The 20,178-nt window shown below is 53.4% G+C and overlaps 2 protein-coding genes across 15 annotated transcripts in view; both read right to left on the bottom strand.

Annotated features, from left to right (window-relative positions):
• Positions 1 to 119: 119 nt before the first annotated feature.
• Positions 120 to 4,517, bottom strand: npffr2a (neuropeptide FF receptor 2a). 3 transcript variants are annotated; one of them, XM_086110671.1, is made up of 4 exons: positions 4,410 to 4,517; positions 3,002 to 3,342; positions 1,451 to 1,550; positions 120 to 1,047 (listed from the first exon to the last, which is right to left on the bottom strand). In XM_086110671.1, the coding sequence occupies exons 2-4, from the start codon at positions 3,333 to 3,335 to the stop codon at positions 246 to 248; spliced, it is 1,236 nt and encodes a 411-aa protein (XP_085966797.1). In that variant the 5' UTR covers positions 3,336 to 3,342; positions 4,410 to 4,517; the 3' UTR covers positions 120 to 245. The 3 variants fall into 3 exon arrangements, with proteins under 3 accessions (XP_085966797.1, XP_085966796.1, XP_085966794.1); XM_086110670.1 differs by having other exon boundaries at positions 3,406 to 4,508; XM_086110668.1 differs by having other exon boundaries at positions 3,002 to 4,508.
• Positions 4,518 to 13,810: 9,293 nt separating this feature from the next.
• Positions 13,811 to 20,178, bottom strand: part of slc4a4a (solute carrier family 4 member 4a) — a 37,523-nt gene continuing 31,155 nt past the window's right edge. For 7 of the 12 annotated variants that reach the window (XM_086111915.1, XM_086111913.1, XM_086111914.1 and 4 more), the window contains 10 exons: positions 19,957 to 20,142; positions 19,767 to 19,880; positions 19,117 to 19,278; positions 18,752 to 18,930; positions 18,395 to 18,467; positions 18,244 to 18,312; positions 17,996 to 18,169; positions 17,633 to 17,788; positions 16,425 to 16,504; positions 13,811 to 15,224 (listed from right to left, as the gene is read on the bottom strand). In XM_086111915.1, coding sequence (XP_085968041.1) covers positions 15,116 to 15,224; positions 16,425 to 16,504; positions 17,633 to 17,788; positions 17,996 to 18,169; positions 18,244 to 18,312; positions 18,395 to 18,467; positions 18,752 to 18,930; positions 19,117 to 19,278; positions 19,767 to 19,880; positions 19,957 to 20,142 — 1,302 coding nt within the window. In that variant the 3' untranslated portion in view covers positions 13,811 to 15,115. Of the gene's footprint in view, positions 15,225 to 16,424; positions 16,505 to 16,928; positions 17,023 to 17,632; positions 17,789 to 17,995; positions 18,170 to 18,243; positions 18,313 to 18,394; positions 18,468 to 18,751; positions 18,931 to 19,116; positions 19,279 to 19,766; positions 19,881 to 19,956; positions 20,143 to 20,178 lie in introns of all 12 variants that reach the window. The other 5 variants (XM_086111918.1, XM_086111920.1, XM_086111922.1 and 2 more) reach the window with 2 other exon arrangements.

Here is a 20,178-nt window from a genome sequence, read left to right as displayed (position 1 = left end):
CCAAAGTGACGGAAAAGTCGCTTCAGTAGCTTTTCACGTAATCCGAGCCGCAAAGCGCTTTGAGGTCGGCGGAGGCAACGACTTGTCCGCGTTGCTGCGCTGCGCATCTCGATGATTGCTCTTTAGAAAGGGACGCGCAATTTATTTGGGGGGGGGGGGGGGAAGGTCCACAGCCAAGACGGCGGCGATGAGGCCTCATTTCCTGAAGAAGTCGTGACAGAAAAGCGCCAAAGCCCATCGGCGGCTCAAATCGACACGGCCGTTCCGCCGCCGCTACTGCAGGAGCCCTTCTCCAAGTCCTCCAAGACCAGGTCCCGCTCCGCGAGCCGCCGCATCCGCCCGGAGCCGCTCGGATCCGGGCCGTTCGGCGAGACGGGATCCCCATCGGCCGGCGGCGCCGCGTCGGGCCGCGGCCGCCGCGAGTACCTTCTCCTCCGCCGGCCGTCGGCCGCGCGCGGGCCCGACTTGAAGGCCGCCCGGAAGTTCTCGTTGAAGAAGCCGTAGACGATGGGGTTGACGCTGCTGTTGAAAAAGGCCAGCCAGTGGGCCAAGGGGTACGCGTAGATGTTGATGACGCGCTGCTGCCGCGGCGTGAGCCGAGCGTAGTCGCTCAGCATCGTGAGGGTCCACAGGGGCAGCCAGGACAGCGCGAAGAGCGAGGCCACCACCAGGAGCATCTTGATCACCCGCCGCTTCTTCTTGGAGACGCCGCCGCCCCCGGGCACGGAGGTCTTGAAGAGCGTGACGCCGACGCGCGCGTACATGACGACGATGAGCGACAGCGGGGCCAGGTAGATGTTGGCGAACAACACCGTGGTGTAAATCCTGCGCATCTCCCGGTTGGGCCAGTTCTCCCGGCACCAGTAAAAAGGCGCCGTTCGGTTGTCGGAGCCCAGCAGCACTCGGACGCTTCGCTCCCGCGTCACCCGCAGCGTCGCGCCCGACGGACACATGATGGCGACGGCCAGGACCCAGATCGTGACGATGATCAGGGCGGCGGCGGAGATGCTCAGCTTCCGCTTGAACGGGTACACGATGCATCGGAATCTGCCGAGGGAGGCGTGGAGGCGGAGTGAGCGACCCGGAAAAAATTCCACGGCGACGCTCGTCCCGAATGCCTTCTATGCTGGCAAGAGAACCCAACCCGTCTGGGAGAAAAGCGGGAACCCCGAATGGGAGACCCGATACGGGAACGTGCTTTGTCACATCCGGCTCGTCCGGGGCCAAAGAGGCTGACCGAAAGCGAGAGCCGGATGATGTCGGACGCGGGCGCGCGGCGTGACGTCATTGACAATAAAAGCTCGGTCCCCAGGCCGCGCTCTCGTTCGCATCCTCCGGGCGACGGGCGACCGTCACATCACCCGCCGGCCTTTGCGACTCCCGCCGCAAGAGCGCCGGCCGGCGCTGTTTTCTGCCCGTCGAAAAAGCACGGACCAAGGAGGTAGCGTACCTGTCCGCGGCGATAGCCACCAGGGTGAAGACGGACGCCGACACCGAGATGCCTTGCACCGTGCCGCTCAGTTTGCACACCAGGCTTCCAAAGGGCCACCCTGCGCACAGGAAGCGCCAGACAGCCGTTTCGAACACGGCGCCGAAAAGCTCCCGAGGCCCGAGCGCCGCACATTTGACATCCCGCCCACTTTGATTGGTCACGCTGCAGACACTTGATTTTGCACACCCGTGCAAGTGTGCCGGCGGCGAAGACACTTTCCGGGATCCTTTCTCGTGCCGTAAAACCGGACGCACGCGGAGCCGCGTGCCCAAGATTGGGACTTTGAGCGGCAAAGTCAAAACAAGAAATCGAATGCTTTTTCTGCCCGACAAGCACATTTTAAACGTGACATCTTGGCTCATCTTGAAACACGCAAAATGTTTCTCGGGCGATTTTCTCGGCTGTCAAATTGGAGCAAAGGCGCAGCCCGCTCTTTGAGTTACCGCGAGACACGCACCTTCGCGCGTTGAGATATCGCGTGATTACAGCACCTGTCAGTTTCCGGCTTTGCGTCCTGCTCAATGTCATTCCGTTTTGTTCCATATCAGCCTTTGTCCCGTCAACCTCCTTCGTAGCACTTACTTCATCGGTCATTCCCTAAGCCACCGAGTTCCTGACAAAACGCAAGTACAACGACGCTTACTTGTCCTATTTAATCATTTGCGACTCGTGTTCGCAAGTTAGCCACATTAGCCCGTTAGCATCGGGCCGCCGCGGTTCGTGCGATGAATTAACCTGATATTAAAGTGGCATTTTATGTTGAGATGTGTTCATTAATGGCGCGACGACCGTAGCTCCTTCCCGTTCTGAAGACGACCGTGTGTATTTTGTTTCCAAACGTGTGTCGGCTCTCATTTCATGAAATGCGAGTGTAGTTGATCGACGTGGCCCCTAGATGGTGCCATCACCCTGCCGTTGTGATCCGATTCCTTGGTCGCATCCAGGAATATTCCCAATGTTGAAGTTGATTCCTATTTTCTCACATTTGTGGACTCCACCCCAAAATACAGTCGATTCCTCCTCAACTCAACTGTATTTCTTGAGCACTTTCAAACAGCCATCGCTGCATACAAAGTGCTGTACGTAGAGAAATTGAACATATACAACAAACGGTAAAACAAATCGATTATAAAGACGGTAGAAAGCACCTCATCTCATTCCTCTTCGGCCCACAAAACAATCATCCCTCGTCGCCCCTCCTCCTCATCCTCGCATTGTTTTTCTTTCCGTGATCATTTTTGACCAGCGATTTGTGTTTCTGCTTTGTCGCTGCCTTTTGTGCGAACAGATAGTTTTGGCGCCCGAGTCAAAGATCGCGGGATCCTCAAACACGATCCGGTCGGCTCGGAACCCGACCGACGGGGGCACCGGGGGAGTTCGATGGCGACCGGGGGCCCTTCCCTTCCTCGCGGCGGCGGTCGCGCCGCTTTTTCCCGCTCGGCTCGCAACGGGGGAGGAAACGCTTCCGCGGCGGACGAGGACGACAAGGTGAGCAAAGGCAATATTTACCTGTGATAATGTTATCCAACAGTGTGGTGGGCATGCAGAAAATGCCCACCAGGAGGTCACTCACGGCGAGGTTGAGGATGAACACGTTGGTGACGCTGCGCATGTTGCGGCCGCGCAGCACGATGAAACACACCGCGCCGTTGCCCGCCAGGCACACCAGGAAGATGAGCAGGTAGGACGCGACGAAGACGGCCGCCGTGGACGGGCGGTGCAGGTAGAAGCCCACGTAGGTCACCTTGTTCCCGGCGCCGAGGACGTCCTCCTCCTCCGCCGTGGCCTCCGCCTCCTCCCGCGAAGTGTTGAACAGCGTCGAGTTGTGCGCTTGCAGGCTCATTTTCAACCTGGAGAAGGAAGCGCATTTCATTGACCGGAAAAGTGCAGCACGCCGAAAGGGAGAACGCCACCTCTTTCGCGGCCATTCTCGCCAATGATTGTGTAATTGTGTCGCCTCTCGGCGTTCCAGCGGCTTGTTGAGCCACACAAATCCCAGAAATGCCCGTCTGTCCTGTTCAACGGTATTTGCCACAGTTCTGGATGCCGTCTGAAGACAAAAGAGCGGCCCAAAAAAACCAAAAAGTGGGGGGGTTGGGGTATGCTCATCAGTGGCCCGGGCACACAATGAGCCCACTGTGGGGACAAATGAAGACGATGGCGGGGGCCGCACGCAACCGATGCCGGGTGACTTCCACAATGCAAAAAGGGAGTAAAAGAGACGCAAATTATGATTATTAGCCCCCTCCCCCCTTACCCCCCCAAAAATGAAATGACATTTCAAAAGGAGAGCCATACACTAAATGCCGGGTGACTTCATGGGTGACAACGCGACCCTTTTCGACATCCCAAAAATGAGGTCATAAATGAAATGCAATCTTTTTGAAAAATCCCGCCATCCCTCCGTTTTCTTGTCGGCTTCTCTTGAGGAGGGTCGCGGGCTCGCCGCAGCCTCTTCCGGCCGTCTTCGGGCAATAGGCAGGGCGCACCCTCAACGAGGGGGGGGGGGGTCATCCAGTCGCACGCACAGAGACAAACGTTCACGCTCACAATCGCACCCGGGGGCGATTTAGAGCAAAGAAAAAAAACGGAAAATAAGAAATAAGAAGAGAGCCAATCGATCCAATGAGAAAAATGGCTCGCGATCCAAAACAAAATCTGTGCGTACAAATAGATGAATGCGAGAAGGAAGCAAGTCCAAATGAAATCATTGCAAATCAAAAGACGAGGCGGCACAGGAGCGGCTAAAAAAAATGGGAAGAAAGAGCTCCGCGGCAATTGAAATCAAGCGCGCAAGGAGTCGCCACGCCAGCGATTGTGAAAGCGAGCGCATCTCCGGCTCCTCCGCCCGCCGTCTCCGCTACGGGCGGAGGAAAGTTGCCAGCCGCGTCCCCGTGACAAAAGTCGAGCGGCTCACCTTTTGGCGACCGACCGCACGCGTCTCCGCGGGAGGAAAAGAAGACGGGAAGCTGCGCGTGGCCGCGTGCGTCACGGGGACGGCGAGAACGTGCGCTCGGCTCGCCGCTCTGAGCGCGAGTGGCGAGCCGCCGGCCGTGACGTAGGCGGCCCGGCGCAGAGGAGAGGGGGGGCGGGGTGCCTGCTCTAAGCCGGCCAACGTGGGCGAGGGGGGGAGGGGTCCAACCGTGACAACACTCATCGTTATCAAGCAGGTCTCAGCCGGTGTGAGAATTTTAAATGCGTGCAACGTGTATGCGACCGCAACCCCCCCCCCCCCCCCCAAGTCTCCCCGAGAGACTTGCAAAATGAGCGCATTTCACGCGCGCAGCCAATCGCGAACAAGCGCACGGCCGCACATCAGAAAGGTCGCTCGCATCTGTCTCCGTCGACGCCACGTCAAAGCCAAAGAAAGACGCGGCGAGTCCGTCGAGGCAGGCAGAAGAACAAAAGACAACAAACGAGTCGGAGGTTTAATTCCGGCTCGTGGCCTTTTTGGCGCTCTCCTCCCTTCCCTGCCCCCCCCCCCCCCCCACCCAGAAAATGCTCAACGCTCCAAATTGCCCCAGGGTGCGACGCCACACGCGCCGGCGCTTGTTCGTCTGTGTGTGCGTGTGCCCCGCACTTTGCCAGCCCACCGCTGGGCAGTTGTACCCCCCGACCCCCAAATTCCGATTCCAACATTTTTGAAGGCTTCAACAATTGTGACATCCCACCACAGTTCCTGACATCTGAAGCGAGTCCGCTTTGCTCCTCTTTCATTTCGGAAGACGATGCTCGAATGGGGACGGGCAGACAAAACAAACATTTGGGGTCACGTTTTGATGTGATTCTTGGAATTGGACAAAAAAGAGCCTTTGTTCCAAGGGCAAAACCAAGCGACATTGACGCGGGCCTGCTTTTCCATGCGCCTTGCTTTGCTGCGGCGTTGCCGAAATGAGACGCGGCGACTCGGGTTCCGATCCTCCCCCCCCCCTTGGCCTGACTTTGAGAGGGCCGAGAGGGCTCGACCTTTGACTCGCTGAGGGCCCCTCAGCTCACGGGGGCTTGTGGTTCCGGCGGCGGGCAGTGGCGGTTCTGGGGGGGGGGGCCAACGGGGGCCAGTGCCCCTGTAGCACCGATTCTGGCCCCCCCTGTGGCCCCCCCTCCGAGCGCAGATTACGCAGTCGTGCCGAGTCGCCGACGCGAAAGGTGGAACCAAAGCGCGTGATTTAACATTCTAGTCGGACCCTTTAGTGCGCTGCGCCATTTAAAAATGAGAAGCGGTCCGCAGAGAAGGAAATTACCACCACACGAGTGCTATTTGCGCGTGTGTGTGTGTGTGCGTATGTGTAACTTTTTTAGTCTCCCTTTTTATTTTAATTTTTATTTAACAGGATCAATATATGACATTGCCTTTTAAAATTTGGATAATGATATGCATGTAAAACATCTAGCTTCAGTGTATTTGCAATTTTTGTCCCCGGCAGGCTGCTACCATATCATCCCCTGGCTTGAATATTCTCAACAGACGTATTGTTACGCTTGCAGACATTTTAGCCCTCCTAATAATAATAATAATAATACATTTTATTTATAAGCGCCTTTCAAGACACCCGAGTCTGAAGAAATAAAAAGTCAAATAAGATTTCGAATCTGTCTTTTTAGCCCTGGGTTGAATGTGCTCCCCCCATCAAAACCCCTGGCCCCAGCCCGGCCCCCTCAGTGAAATTGATCCAGAACCGCCCCTGGCGGCGGGCCGCCACCTTTCCTCTGGTCTTTCCAGGTGGAGTCGTTCCACGCGACTCTTCCGATGTCCCGTTCGCCCGAGGTGCCGATCGGGGCCCCCGTTGTTGTTTTTTTTGTCGGCGACTTCAGATGCGCGGAAGGAAAATGGCTACCGCGGTTGTCCCGCCTTTGCTTTTCTTTGCCAACCGCTCGGCGGCGCCTTGTCGTCCCCCAATTTGGTCTCGGTCGGCCTCGTTTTGCCTTGGTCCGAGTTTGCTCACAAAAGAACGGTCCACATCATCGACCGGTCCGTCGGTCGATCCGGCGGACGGGCCCGGGCTCGGTCGCTTGGAACGGGCGGTGGAAATAATGCAAATGACTGGTGAAGAAAAGCGGATCAGAGAATGGATGCGTGCGCTCTCATGAACGGCTGGCCTGCCGACGTCTCGCGTGACGTCGATGACGATGGCGCTGCACTTTTTTTTTTTTTTTAGCCGGCACAAGAAAAGCAGAAGCCAAAATGTGCACCGTTAATCCTCGTCTGTTTCTTTGAACTATTTTTACAGTCGCAAACGCCGGGATGTGCTCGGCGGAGATTAGGAGGCAACTTTGCTGACGGGAGCGGACTCAAAATACGCAGCGGGCCTCGGCAAAAAAGAAAAAAAGCCGAGAAAAGAGTGACGGATGCTGATTGGCCGAGACGTGGCGGCGCCGTCCGGGGCCGATGCTTTGTGACACGCCGGCGTCTCCTTTGGCCGACGGCCGAGAAAGCCGGGCCGGGTCTTCATCTGCATGGCAAATTTTTCTGCTTCCACCTGCTCAAAATGCTCACGAGCGCAAAGCCGGCGCAGCGCCTGACACGCTTCGTTCGCATCACGCTGGCTTTTTCTTTTTTCCAGGCGACGGCGCTTAGCGACCTGAAAAGGCTGTCCGAATCGCTCAACGTCACACGCGACAAACTTGCCCAATCGATAAACATTCAATCAAATGCACGTGTTTGTGTGCGTGTGTGTTTCAGAAGGCGTGCGGGAGCAGGGGCGGTTCTGGATCAATTTCACTGAGGGGGCCGGGCTGGGGCCAGGGGTTTTGATGGGGGGGCACATTCAACCCAGGGCTAAAAAGACAGATTCGAAATCTTATTTGACTTTTTATTTCTTCAGACTTTGAAATTGTAGTCATAACATTACAGTGATGAGAAAAAAACAGTATTAGGAGGGCTAAAATGTCTGCAAGCGTAACAATACGTCTGTTGAGAATATTCCAAGCCAGGTGATGATATGGTAGCAGCCTGCCGGGGACAAAGATTGCAAATACACTGAAGCTAGATGTTTTACATGCATATCATTATCCAAATTTTAAAAGGCAATGTCATATATTGATCCTGTTAAATAAAAATTAAAATAAAAAGGGAGACTAAAAAAGTTACACATACGCACACACACACACACGCGCAAATAGCACTCGTGTGGTGGTAATTTCCTTCTCTGCGGACCGCTTCTCATTTTTAAATGGCGCAGCGCACTAAAGGGTCCGACTAGAATGTTAAATCATGCGCTTTGGTTCCACCTTTCGCGTCGGCGACTCGGCACGACTGCGTAACCTGCGCTCGGAGGGGGGGCCAGAATCGGTGCTACAGGGGCACTGGCCCCCGTTGACCCCCCCCCCCCCCCCCCAGAACCGCCACTGTGCGGGAGGGGCTTTCAATCGGAGATGTCAGCAGACGTTCATTCGCTCAATGGTGTGGGAGCATTCTTGCGGTGTGCGATTTTTAGATATGTGAGCAAAAAACACTTTCGTCATGTGTTTGCTAGCGTTGGGGGGTTTACCCAAAAGTCGCCCCCCCCCCCCTGCATTTTAAATGCTTTTCCACTCTTTGGCATTCACCAGCAGATGGCTGAGTGGCGCGAGTAGGCCGAGCGAGCGCGGCCCCGCAGTTTTCCCTCAATTGAAAAAGCAATATTTCAAGACCATTTGTGTTTGTTGTCGTTTTTTGGGCGCCGCTTGCGAGCCCGGCGCGCATGGTGCGCAAATCGGGCTCCTCCCACGGCTCCGGTTGTCAATGTGGATGGAAAGCGGCCGCACGAGAAGATTCCCCCCGTAGCGAGGCCGCTCGGCAGCACGCGGCCGCGGCCTTTGACTGACCGCTTGGCCGGGATGCGGATGACAGATTCCCGGCGGGTGGCGAGCTCTCTCGATGTGGAAACGGCGCCCGGGTGAGAAGCGGGAGGCCAATTAAGATCTTCAGGCTCGACAGAGGGGAGAGACGATTCCGTTTCCGTTTGAGGCTAGCGATCGCTCGGAGAGGGTACCGTGCGACGAGTTTCTCGTTGTCATTTTATCATATGAAGCACTGAAGATTCCTTCCAATAGACAGATAGAAATACACACGCGTCTTTCCGGCAAGTGGCGTCTCGAGACGGCTTCGTTGATGAATTGGACTTTTCCACTTGGAGCTTCCACAGAGCTCGGAAGAGATATTTGACCCGAGTCGAATCTGGCTTTCAAAACATAAGAGAAAGGTCAAACGGCCCCATCGTCCTCCGGTGATGGGGTCGGCTACATGCTAAGGCGCTAATGCGGCCGCCGATCTCTGGCACGTCTTCCCCATTACGGGGAAAAAGAGCCCATTTGAAGGCACGTGTCCAAACGGGAAACGGGTCCAATCAGCCGCAAAAACCGGAGGCGTGAAATTCTATAACTGAGAGCGCCGCAATAGATGCGCTCCCAGACACCTAATGGGATCGGAATTGAGAGAGGCGGCCGTTTGGCGCCGGTTCCATTTGGGCCGGGGGAGGCGGGCGCGTGAAGTCACCCGCTTTCCAGGGAAGCCATTTGGACCGTTTCCGAGGTGGGAGCCAGCGTAGTTGCAGCGGATCCGATGCGGCATTTCAAATGTTTGTTTTTTTTTCATCATCCAAACAACCCGTTGTCCTCCTCTTCTTAGGGGGCTCTCGGGGGTGGCTCGTCGTCACCCACCGCACCGCATTCACTGGAGATGGCCCCTAATTAAAGCAAAAACATTTCATTCATTTTCCGAACCGCTTTTATCTTCACTAGGGTCGCGGGGGGTGCCGGAGCCTATCCCAGCCGTCTTCGGGCAGTAGGCGGGCGACACCCTGAACCGGTCGCCAGCCAATCGCAGGGCACACAGAGACGAACGACCATCCGCGCCCACACTCACACCTAGGGACAATTTTAGAGTGTTCAATCAGCCTGCCATGCATGTCTTTGGAATGTGGGAGGAAACCAGAGTACCCGGAGAAAACCCACGCAGGCCCGGGGAGAACGTGCAAACTCCACACAGGGAGGCCGGAGCCGGGATCGAACCCGGGACCTCTGCACTGTGAGGTCGACGCGCTAACCGCTGGCTCACCGGGCCGCCCCAAAAACAATTCATCCTTGTTTTACAATTGCACACCGATGCGGAATTCCATTCATCACACACACACACTCGCGCGCGAGGTTCAATCAGGCCCGCAGGATAATTTAAAAATGAAAAAAAATGCATAAAAGACAGAATGAATATTTAGGTGCAATTCATTGAGTATCCGCTAGGGGGTCACTGTTTTGACCAGAGAAGAAGACAACAGCAGCCTCAGTCCGTCACTGAGACAGACCCATGACAGCAGACGCTATCAATAGCACTCTCACATTTACACATTTAATAGCACTCTCCTTAGTTTGTAAGGTGTAGGCAGGGATTACATTTAGATTTTATATGCACGTGTAATTGGTTTAAAACTTCCTTTCTTTATAAATCTTGTTTAATCATAAAGTGCATTACTATATTTATCAATAACAATTACTTGTTAAAGTTTGTACAATCAATGGGATCAGTTGCAATGCATATACTGTATGTGAATGATAAAAGTAAATTGCACATTTGTTGAAGGAAATGTAAGGTGCTTCATGAAATGTTTTGGAAAAGACACGTTCATTAAATTTCAACATTTTCCAAATGTTCTTGTGCTTCTTTTATACCAAAACAAAGGAAAGACATACAGTATTGTTTTGGTTGTTTATAGCAAAGTATGGGATAGTTTTAATGGTCCGGCCCACTTGACATCTACCGAGGCCGTATGTGGCCCACCATGTGAAATGAGTTTGACACCAGTGATGAACAGTAAGGCGTTTTTAGCCCAAAAAAAACCACCATGTATAGTAAGGCGTTTTTAGCCCAAAAAACGACCATCTATAGTAAGGCGTTTTTCACCGAAAAAAACGACCATGTATAGTAAGGCGTTTTTAGACCCAAAAAAAACTACCATGTATAGTAAGGCGTTTTTCGACGAAAAAAACGACCATGTGTAGTAAGGCGTTTTCAGCTGAAAAAAACTTCCATGTATAGTAAGGCGTTTTAGCTGGAAAAAAACGACCATGTATAGTAAGGCATTTTTCACCGAAAAAAACGACCATGTATAGTAAGGCGTTTTTCACCGAAAAAAACGACCATGTATAGTAAGGCGTTTTCAGCTGAAAAAAACTTCCATGTATAGTAAGGCGTTTTAGCTGGAAAAAAACGACCATGTATAGTAAGGCATTTTCAGCCGAAAAAAACGACCATGTATAGTAAGGCGTTTTTCACCGAAAAAAACGACCATGTATAGTAAGGCGTTTTTAGCCCAAAAAAACGACCATGTATAGTAAGGCGTTTTTAGACCAAAAAAACGACCATGTATAGTAAGGCGTTTTTCGACGAAAAAAACGACCATGTGTAGTAAGGCGTTTTTAGCCGAAAAAAACGACCATGTATAGTAAGGCGTTTTTAGCTGGAAAAAACCGACCATGTATAGTAAGGCGTTTTTAGCTGGAAAAAACGACCATGTATAGTAAGGCGTTTTTTGACGAAAAAAACGACCATGTATAGTAAGGCATTTTTAACCCAAAAAAACGTCCATGTATAGTAAGGCGTTTTTAGCCGAAAAAAACGACCATGTATAGTAAGGCGTTTTTAGCCGAAAAAAACGACCATGTATAGTAAGGCGTTTTTAGCTGGAAAAAACGACCATGTATAGTAAGGCGTTTTTCGACGAAAAAAACGACCATGTATAGTAAGGCGTTTTCAGCCCAAAAAAACGACCATGTATAGTAAGGCGTTTTTCGACGAAAAAAACCACCATGTATAGTAAGGCGTTTTTAACCCCAAAAAAACGACCATGTATAGTAAGGCATTTTTAACCCAAAAAAAAGACCATGTATAGTAAGGCGTTTTTCGCCGAAAAAAACGAACATGTATAGTAAGGCGTTTTTAGCTGGAAAAAAACGACCATGTATAGTAAGGCGTTTTTCGACGAAAAAAACGACCATGTATAGTAAGGCGTTTTTCGCCGACAAAAACGACCATGTATAGTAAGGCGTTTTTAGACAAAAAAAGCCACCATGTATAGTAAGGCGTTTTTATACGAAAAAAAACGACCATGTATAGTAAAGCGTTTTTAGACGGAAAAAAAACGACCATGTATAGTAAGGCGATTTTTGCCGCCAAAAACGACCATGTATAGTCGTTTTTTTGGTCTAAAAACACCTTACTATACATGGTCGTTTTTTTTGTCTAAAAACGCCTTACTATACATGGTCGTTTTTTTGGGCTAAAAACTTCTTACTATACATGGTCGTTTTTTTTGTCTAAAAAAACGCCTTACTATACATGGTCGTTTTTTTTCGGCTAAAAACGCCTTACTATACATGGTTGTTTTTTTTTGTCTAAAAACGCCTTACTATACATGGTCGTTTTTTTTGTCTAAAAACGCCTTACTATACACATGGTCGTTTTTTTCGGCTAAAAACACCTTACTATACATGGTCGTTTTTGTCGGCTAAAATCGCCTTACTATACATGGTCGTTTTTATCAGCGAAAAACGCCTTACTATACATGGTCGTTTTTTTTCGGCTAAAAACGCCTCACTATACATGGTCGTTTTTTTCGGCTAAAAACGGCTTACTATATATATGGTCATTTTTTGGGTCAAAAAATGGCTCACTATACATGGTTATTTTTTGGGCTAAAAACGCCTTACTCTACATGGTCGTTTTTTTCGGCTAAAAACGCCTTACTATACATGGTCGTTTTTGTTGGCTAAAATCGCCTTACTATACATGGTCGTTTTTATCAGCGAAAAACGCCTTACTAGACATGGTCGTTTTTGTCGGTTAAAAACTCCTTACTATACATGGTCGTTTTTTTTGTCTAAAAACGCCTTACTATACATGGTCGTTTTTTTCGGCGAAAAACGCCTTACAATCCATGGTCGTTTTTTTTGCCAGACGTGGGCCACTGCAGGACCGTCATTCATTGAGGTATGTGGGCCGAATGTACGTGCCGTGTCTGCCCCAGAGCTGGGCCAGACCAATTTTGCTGACTGGGTACCGACCGTTTTACCCGCTAACTTCTTTCATTCTTAACATGGTGACAACACTTCTCCAACCCTCTCTTGTTGCTTGACTCCAGTGCCATTGGTTTTGCTGGGGGAAAAAAAAAGTTGAATTTTGCTGACATGATCTTACATGCAGAAATAATCAGATGCCAACAAAAATAGCCTCTGCTACCAGGTTGGCAATCACCGTTAGCTTTAGGGCGCTTGTGATGACCACTTTAGGTCAACAAACGCCAATTATCATTCAGCTCTCAAACACATCATGTCGCGCGCATGACAGGAGTCCGTAAATTACTTCTTGACGGTACTTCAACAACATTAGAAAACTTCCAGTTCCTTCTATGTCATGATTCCCTTGAGACGTTTAGCTTTGTTGCCCCCAACTGGGTAAAATGGAGTCGGGCAGCAGAATGTTTGCGGCTTTTTTTGTTCCCGCATTTACAGTGTATCCGGGTCACGACATCCCGCTTTGACGTCGGCGCGTGAATTCGCTCCGACTCGTTTGCTAATTGGGCCGAACGCTCCCGACTGCGCGCCAGATGAGCCGCGGTGTCATTCTTTGCACCTCACTGACAGGTCGGAGTTCGCTTCGTTAGCTGCAAACGAGTCCATTCGCGACGGAGGGCCGCGTCTTTTAATGAGGTAAGCTCACCGCGACTTGCTTTTTACACTCAAAGGTACCGTCTACGATTTCAAAATCTCAAGAAACGAGTCAGAATGGGTCAACGCATGACAAAAAGTTGTTTTTAATTAGCGAGACAGTTACAGTGATTATCTTTATTTTTCTTATTTTACTTGAATAGAACATGACCATGTTTTAAATCAGCATAATTTTAAGGCGCTCAAGTCAGAATATTATTCGATAAAAAGTTCTTAAGTCACAGGAGAGGAAAAAATTGAACGTTACAGCAATAAGATGTTATAGAAGAATAACATGTCAAAATAGATCCCAATTTTATTCTTAATGTTTGCATGAAAAGTTAAAGTTGTAGAATGACACGCGTTAGTGACTAAAGTTGCGATTAGACAACAAAAAAAAAACATTCGAACGTTGCAAGACGAAAATCATGTGAATGACACGAGAATAAGACTTCTTTAAAGAACAAAACGTGAGCCAATGAATGTGCTCCTTCCTTTCCCCATGGCCGAGGGGAGCAAAATTGGCCTCCCCTCTCCTGCAATAGGGTGGAACGAACACAAGAGGGAGCTGTGCCTTCAGTCATTCATCGGGAAGGATTTTCGTTCGAGTCGCACGCAAGTCACTCAAGGGGCAACAGCGCGTTTCTTTCATAGCCTTTTTATTTTCAATGTACATTTCATTTGAAAAATTGAAATTCTAAAGTAGTCATTCTAAAAAGCCCTCCGTCCAAACAAACAAACAAAAAAAGAATGATGAAAAGCCCCCGCCCCCTCCAAAAAAATTAAAAAAAAAAAAAATTTTTTTTAGATGCATTGATTCTTAGTGATTTTATTCTGGATGAAAAGCAAAACAAACAAACCAACAAAAAAACAAGAGGACTAGAAATCATAATCACACGGTTACTTTGGCTGACGGGCTAACGTGCTGCCGAATAGGCCACTCGCGTCGCCTAAATGACAGCCAGGAATTTACCAGTGCTTTTCAATGGCATTCGAGGGGAGTTGTGCTATTCAAAGCGAGCTCGAGAAGCGCCCCGAAGATGTCAAAAGAAATTTTCCCAACAGGATATTTGAGTTGTTTTGTGACTCAAAGTTAGCCGAAGCATCGGTCGGCCTCACGCTTGAGCTGCCAAATCTGCATCTTTCTTGATGTATTCTCAGGATTTTTTTGGGGGGAGTTGCTTTCCAGAGTTCATGCTAAGCTAACTCGCGCAACCGTTCTTCAAATTTATTTTCAGAGCTGGGGGGCGGGGGGTCTTAATAGAAAGAAAAAAAATATGTATTTAATATTCTTGATTTGAAGAGTACTTAAAAAACAAACAAAAATCACAAAAATGGAGAAAGCGACTATTCCGGGGTGAAAAACACCAGTTGTGATTTGTCCTCGAGTTTGGATTACGGTACGAGCGATGGACCTCGTCGGCCACTCGAAAGGCAACGTAACGCATTTTTCCAACACGAGATTGCTCCCAGCTGAGGAAAACGCCACATGCGTTCTCAACGCGCACACTAACAAACGATTACAAAATGAAGCACTAAAATAAATGTTTTCAATTGAATCTAGTACGAAAAACACAAATCAAAAAGGGCGTCCGGTTCATTGTTAATTCGGCATTAATAACTATTCAATCACATGAGCACACCTTTTCCGTCTCGAATCCCCCACAATCAATCGACGCTCGTTCATCGCAGACGAGAGGTAGACTCTAAAAATGAACATTTCCTGCTACGGGAAAAGGTCGGCATAATCATCCTTTTTACATATTTGAGGATGGAAAAGTAGAGACGGATGATGGAAAAGGAAAAGCGAGCGGGGAGGGAAAAGCACAGAGCTGCGGTCGCGTCCATCGAGTCGTCGTCGCCGCGTTAGCTTGCTCGCTGCGATTTGGCGGCGGCGGCGACGATGGCGGTCGTCGGCCCCGCGGGCGTCGCCCCGGCTCGGCGGACCTACAGAGATGTCTCGGATCCTCGAGCGGGCCGGATGAAAGGGTGGCCGTCGTCCGGGTCCATGTCTATTCTAATCTGAGGCGGCGGCTTCGGCGGACTCGTCTCGGGGCTGAAACACAACGACGGCGGCCGGTCAAGCAAAAAAAGGGAAAAAAATAATAATCCTCGCCGTCCCACGTGCCAGTCCAAAGGCCGCATTTTGAATCGGACGCGGAATTTGAATTACGGCCGTCCGTTCCGATCGATCGCAACTCTGCCCGACCGGACGAGTTACGACATCGGTCCCTCTCGCGCGATATCGTCTCGTCGCCGATCCGTCGGCTCGTTCCCATCGCTAAACGAGAGCCGACGACAAGAATTGGTTCCTCCGCACGAAGCGGGAAAAAAACTAAACAAAAAAAAGGGTTTGCGAAAGCGTCTCGATGGAAGCTGCCAAAAAGGTTTGCCGGCGCGTGCGCGGAAGTGACGGCGTCGCCGGAGGCCGTCTGCGACTCGCCCCCGGGCGCGCTTGTGACGCGTCAACGCGACGTGCCGGAAGGTTGGGGGAGCGCAAAGCGATTTTCGCCTTCCCGGACCGGGATTAGGTTTGGGGAGGGCGGCGATGGCATCGGGCCCCGCGTGACATCGCCGCAGCCCGAGTGGACGCGCGCCAAAGCTCGGCACGCCGCGCGTCAGGAAAACAACGCCGCGAGTGTTTTGGGGCCCGCTCGGCAGCTGTCTCCACACCGATATGGGAAAAAGACGCGTTTGTCGAGGCCGCGCGTGACCCGCCGGCGCAGCTGCCTTTCGCGCCGTCGTCCCGAAAGGCGACGGGGGCCACGTGGGCGCGCACGCTTTGATACGGGAAACTCGGAAAAAGGCGATGATGCTGCGGATGATGGGGCAACGGGGTGAAATAAGAAATTCTAAAAAGTTCAATGGAACGCAACCGTAGTCACGTGGACAAAAACCGAGAAATACACAAATGGCTTTTTTTCGTTTGTTTGTTTCCCTTCTACGTATGGCCGGAGTATCACAGCAAAACACGGCGGCGGCCCTCTGGCAGCGCGGAGGCCCCCGCGGGGCTGGTTTCCGGGCCGCGGCCTTCCCGCGGGGAGTTCGCATCCCCAAAACCCGCGCGGCAGCCGGCTCCAACGCTCCGAATTGTCCCGAGGATGCTTCGTCTTTCCGGCGGGCGACCGCTTGAGGATGCATAACGTTGATATTTTGGGCGTTGCAAGTACAGGGAATCTTTTGAAAGAAAGGTCTCGGAAGGACGATTTTCTCCCGCGCGCGCCTGTGCCACCGGACGGGCTTGGGGGCGTCTCACCTGGACAAGCGGTCGGCCGGGTAGTAGCGAAGACGCTCAGCACGAGGTGTGTCGCTCCAGAAAGGCGGCCGACTTCTCTGCTGCCGAGGGGAGACAAAGTTCAGATTTAGGGAGCGCCCGATGTTTGTGCGGCGCCGTGGGAAAACTCCAAACGAGAACCCTTTGACACGGTCGCTGATTTTCAGCCCGCCGAGACGTCTTTCCAATGCGATGATCGCCGTCATTAAACTTTGGCCGTTGAAAGTGAAGCGCCGCACGCGACGGAAGAAAGCGGAAACACGCGATCCGAGCGAGTCGCGAGGAGACGGCAAAAGAAGCGGAGACGCGCAAAGGTTCAAAAAGGGGGGAAAAAAAGGAACATCTGTTAGTGCCGCACAGCGCAAAATCCAAACGGCGGACATCATGCGGTGCCTCGCAAACAAAGAGTTGAGCAAGCGAGTGGAAGACGGCGGCGACGGCGAAGGAAGCGGAGGGCGTGCGCAGGCGCGGGCATCTTCTACTCACTGTCGGAGGCCTGAGCGCCTAAGAAGGGTTCCTGCTCCAGCATGTCCATGGGAATTTTAATGCTGGCAACGTTCTCATTGTACGGATAGTCGGACTGTTGGAGAGACGCACAGAGTCAAAGACCGCACACGCACTCAAGCTCAGATCTTGGGCCCCCAAAGGTCGGAGGCGTCGCGACCAACGCCCTGAATTCACTGCCGGACGTTTGTCCCCCATCGGGAGAGCCGCCGCCGCCGGCCATTTTTGACCACTCGGACTCATTGATGACGGCCGACGGAAAATGGAGTCCTCCAGCTCGACAGGAGTGCGACCGTACCGGAAGCAACCTTTCGCCATTCTTTGGCAAACACTTGCTGGCGGCTTTGAAAGGATTCGCCGCCGTTTGGCTTCGTCGCCGGCCCCCCCCGGAATGGCTTTGACTCCAGCGACTGACATTTTTGTTGGGAGTCACTGAATCATTGTGCTTTCTAGGCAGAGCTTGACGGGGAAGTTGGAGGACGGGCGTGTCGGGAAACGCAACCCCCAAAGCCGGCCCGATGAGGCAAGTCCAGAGTGGGTAGACCGAGCGGCAAAAAAAAATAAAAGTCGCGAGAACCCAGGCCTGAAAAGACGGCGCAAGTCCGCCCGCCATTTTAGATTGCGCATTTGTGGAATTGGCAGCGGCCCGGAGATCTTGTCCAACGGCAAGACGGCGGTGCACTTACGTCATCGGCGTCGCTGTCTCGGCCGCCGTGCTTCTTCTTCTTCTCGTCCTCCTTCTTCTTCTTGTCCTTCTCGGGGATGACGTCGTCCAGGAAGCCGAGGTCGTGCTGCGAGAACACGCAGTCCATGGCCTTCCTCACGGCCACCAGCGCCAGGATCTGCAAAGGGGGGCGACAGCGTCCCAATCAGCTGGCAAAAAAAAAGCGGACTCCTGTTGCGGGGGGGGGGCAAACGGCTCTCTAGGGTGGTGACCAGACCCCCCCCCCCCCAAAAAAGAAGACCGGCGCGATGAGAGTTTCCCGATTGGCAACGCGAGCGCCGTTTTGAAGCCCCGGCGGTGAATCCGAGACCGGTTTGACTCTCACCATGACGGGGAAAACGATGGCAGCCACGGTGGACTTGAGGATCCAAAGCAGGGCCAAGCAGAGCGCCTGGATGAAGGTGAAGAGGTGCACCTTCCTCAGCGGCACGTGGCGCAGGTAAATCAGGTCGGGCTGGTGCTTGGCCGGCATCAGCAGCAGCTTCAGCCGGTCCATGAACTGCGCGCGCAAAGGGGACCTCCGCTTGAGCGCGGCCGCGCCCGAGCGACGGAAGGCGGCGAGGCGAAGCCCACCTGAACTCCGTTGAGCGAGGCCACCCCCATGTACAGGAAGACGCCGTACAGCACCGGCATGGGGATGAACTGCCAGAGAACACAGACAAATGCGCCTCAAACCACGGCGAGGACGCACTCGAGGAGAAACCCGGAAGCCGCCGCCACTCACCTTTAAAATGGGAGCCATGAAGACCGACAGTCCGGTGAGGATGAACACGCATACGCCCGTCACCCTCTGCTCCCTGCAACGACGCCGCCGTCCGGGCGCAAAGCAAGGAGAGTCACGGAGAAGAACTTTGCCTATTTCGGTGCGCGTCCCGAATCGTCACCGGTGTTCATTTGAACAAGTCCGAGGACGACGCGGGTCCAAAGGGACCGAAAGCGTACGCGAGGCGGCTTCGCCGATCAACCGCGGCCGCTCGGCCGCTCACGAGTGGCCTTTCGGCCTCGTTTCGGGCAGACCGGGAGGGGAAACCGTCGGGACTCGGCCACGACGCCAAACCGGCGCGGGCGGTCGGAAGCCCACCTGACCCCCAAGAACTTGGGCCGCTCGCCGGGCGCCGAGGTTTCCGTCTCCATCTTCAAGCTGTCGATGTGCGCGATGGAGATGACGGTGGCGGCCACGTACCACGGCAGGCCCATGAAGGAGCACACCACCATCAGCACGGCCACCCAGAACAGATCCAGATGGTAGCCCGCCCCTTTCTGGACCGGCGCAAACATCAAACGGTCGCCGCGTCAAACGCGGCTCCTCCTCCGCGAGCTCGAGCGACGGACGGCGCCACGTCCCGTTCGTTCGTTCGGGGGCGAACGGCTATCCCGCGCGTCCGCCCCCGTCGCGTTTGAGGCGCTTCCTTCGCGAGTCGGAACGTCGGCGACGGGGCCGCTCACCTTCAGCTTGTGCTCCTTCCTGTTGACGATGACGGCCGTGATCTGCTGGTCCATAAAGATCAAGATGGTGACCAGCAGGGCGGGCAGGGCCGACGCCAGGTACACCCACCACGGGTTGCCCCCGAACGGCGGCACGAACCAGCCTCGCAGGGGACTCGTCGGCTAAGCCGGCAGGGAAAAAGGCTGCGGGTGAGCGTCGGAGCGGGTCCGCGTCACCGCCGCGAGACTCGCCGACGACTAAAGCGGCCGCGCGAGGCCGCCATTCATTCCGTGGCCATCGTGACATCATCGCGTTGCACTCCACCCGCCCGCGATCCCAAAGCGCTTCTCATCACGAGGGCCGTCTTCGGGCGGCAGGCGTGGGACGCCCGAAGACCGGTCGCCGGGCGCACGGAGACCCAGAAGCCCTCACGATCACGCCGGGGGGAACAATTTGGAGCGTTCGATCCATCTGCCGTGCGCGTTGTTGGAACGCGGGAGGACCCGGAGAAAAGCCACGCAAACTCCACACGGGGAAGGTCGCCCGCCGCGGCTCCGCGTTGTCGCCGCGATCTCGCGGCGGCGCTACCGCACGACGGCGCCGTACGTCGCCTTCGGCGTCCGTACGGCCGCGACGTGGTCCTTACCGTACCGGATGCGGCGAGGCTCACCTTGAATTCTGTGGGCACCATGAGTTTGGGCGTGTCCACGCCGACCAGCGCGTCCACGCCGCAGAAGATGAGGATGGTCAGGATGATGGCAAAGTCGCTGATCAGCTTCCTGACCTGCGCGGCCCCCCCGAGGCACGGTCAAGAGAACAAAACGGGCGTTGGGGCCGGAGCCGGCGGCGGGCGGACTCACGGCGGTGGGGAAGAAGGGGCTGCTCTTGAACTTCTTCAGGGCCATGGAGCAGGCGTAGGTGCCGAAGAAGAGGATGACGGACATGAGCGCGATGTCGGGGACAAAGTGGCACGCCTTGCCCACCAGCTCGCCGTCGTACTTCAAGCAGTCGCTCCGGCTCAAAGACGACCAGCTGCCGTTGGCGGGCTGGACACGGCGAGAAGGCGAGGGGGGGGGGGGGGG

The sequence above is a fragment of the Hippocampus guttulatus genome, chromosome 5 (assembly GCF_054856545.1).
Source record: "Hippocampus guttulatus isolate MCC_2025c chromosome 5, RoL_Hgut_1.0, whole genome shotgun sequence".
Classification (NCBI taxonomy): Eukaryota; Metazoa; Chordata; class Actinopteri; order Syngnathiformes; family Syngnathidae; genus Hippocampus; species Hippocampus guttulatus.
Note: the sequence above shows the minus strand (reverse complement) of the source record. Positions and strands in the feature narration are given on the sequence as shown.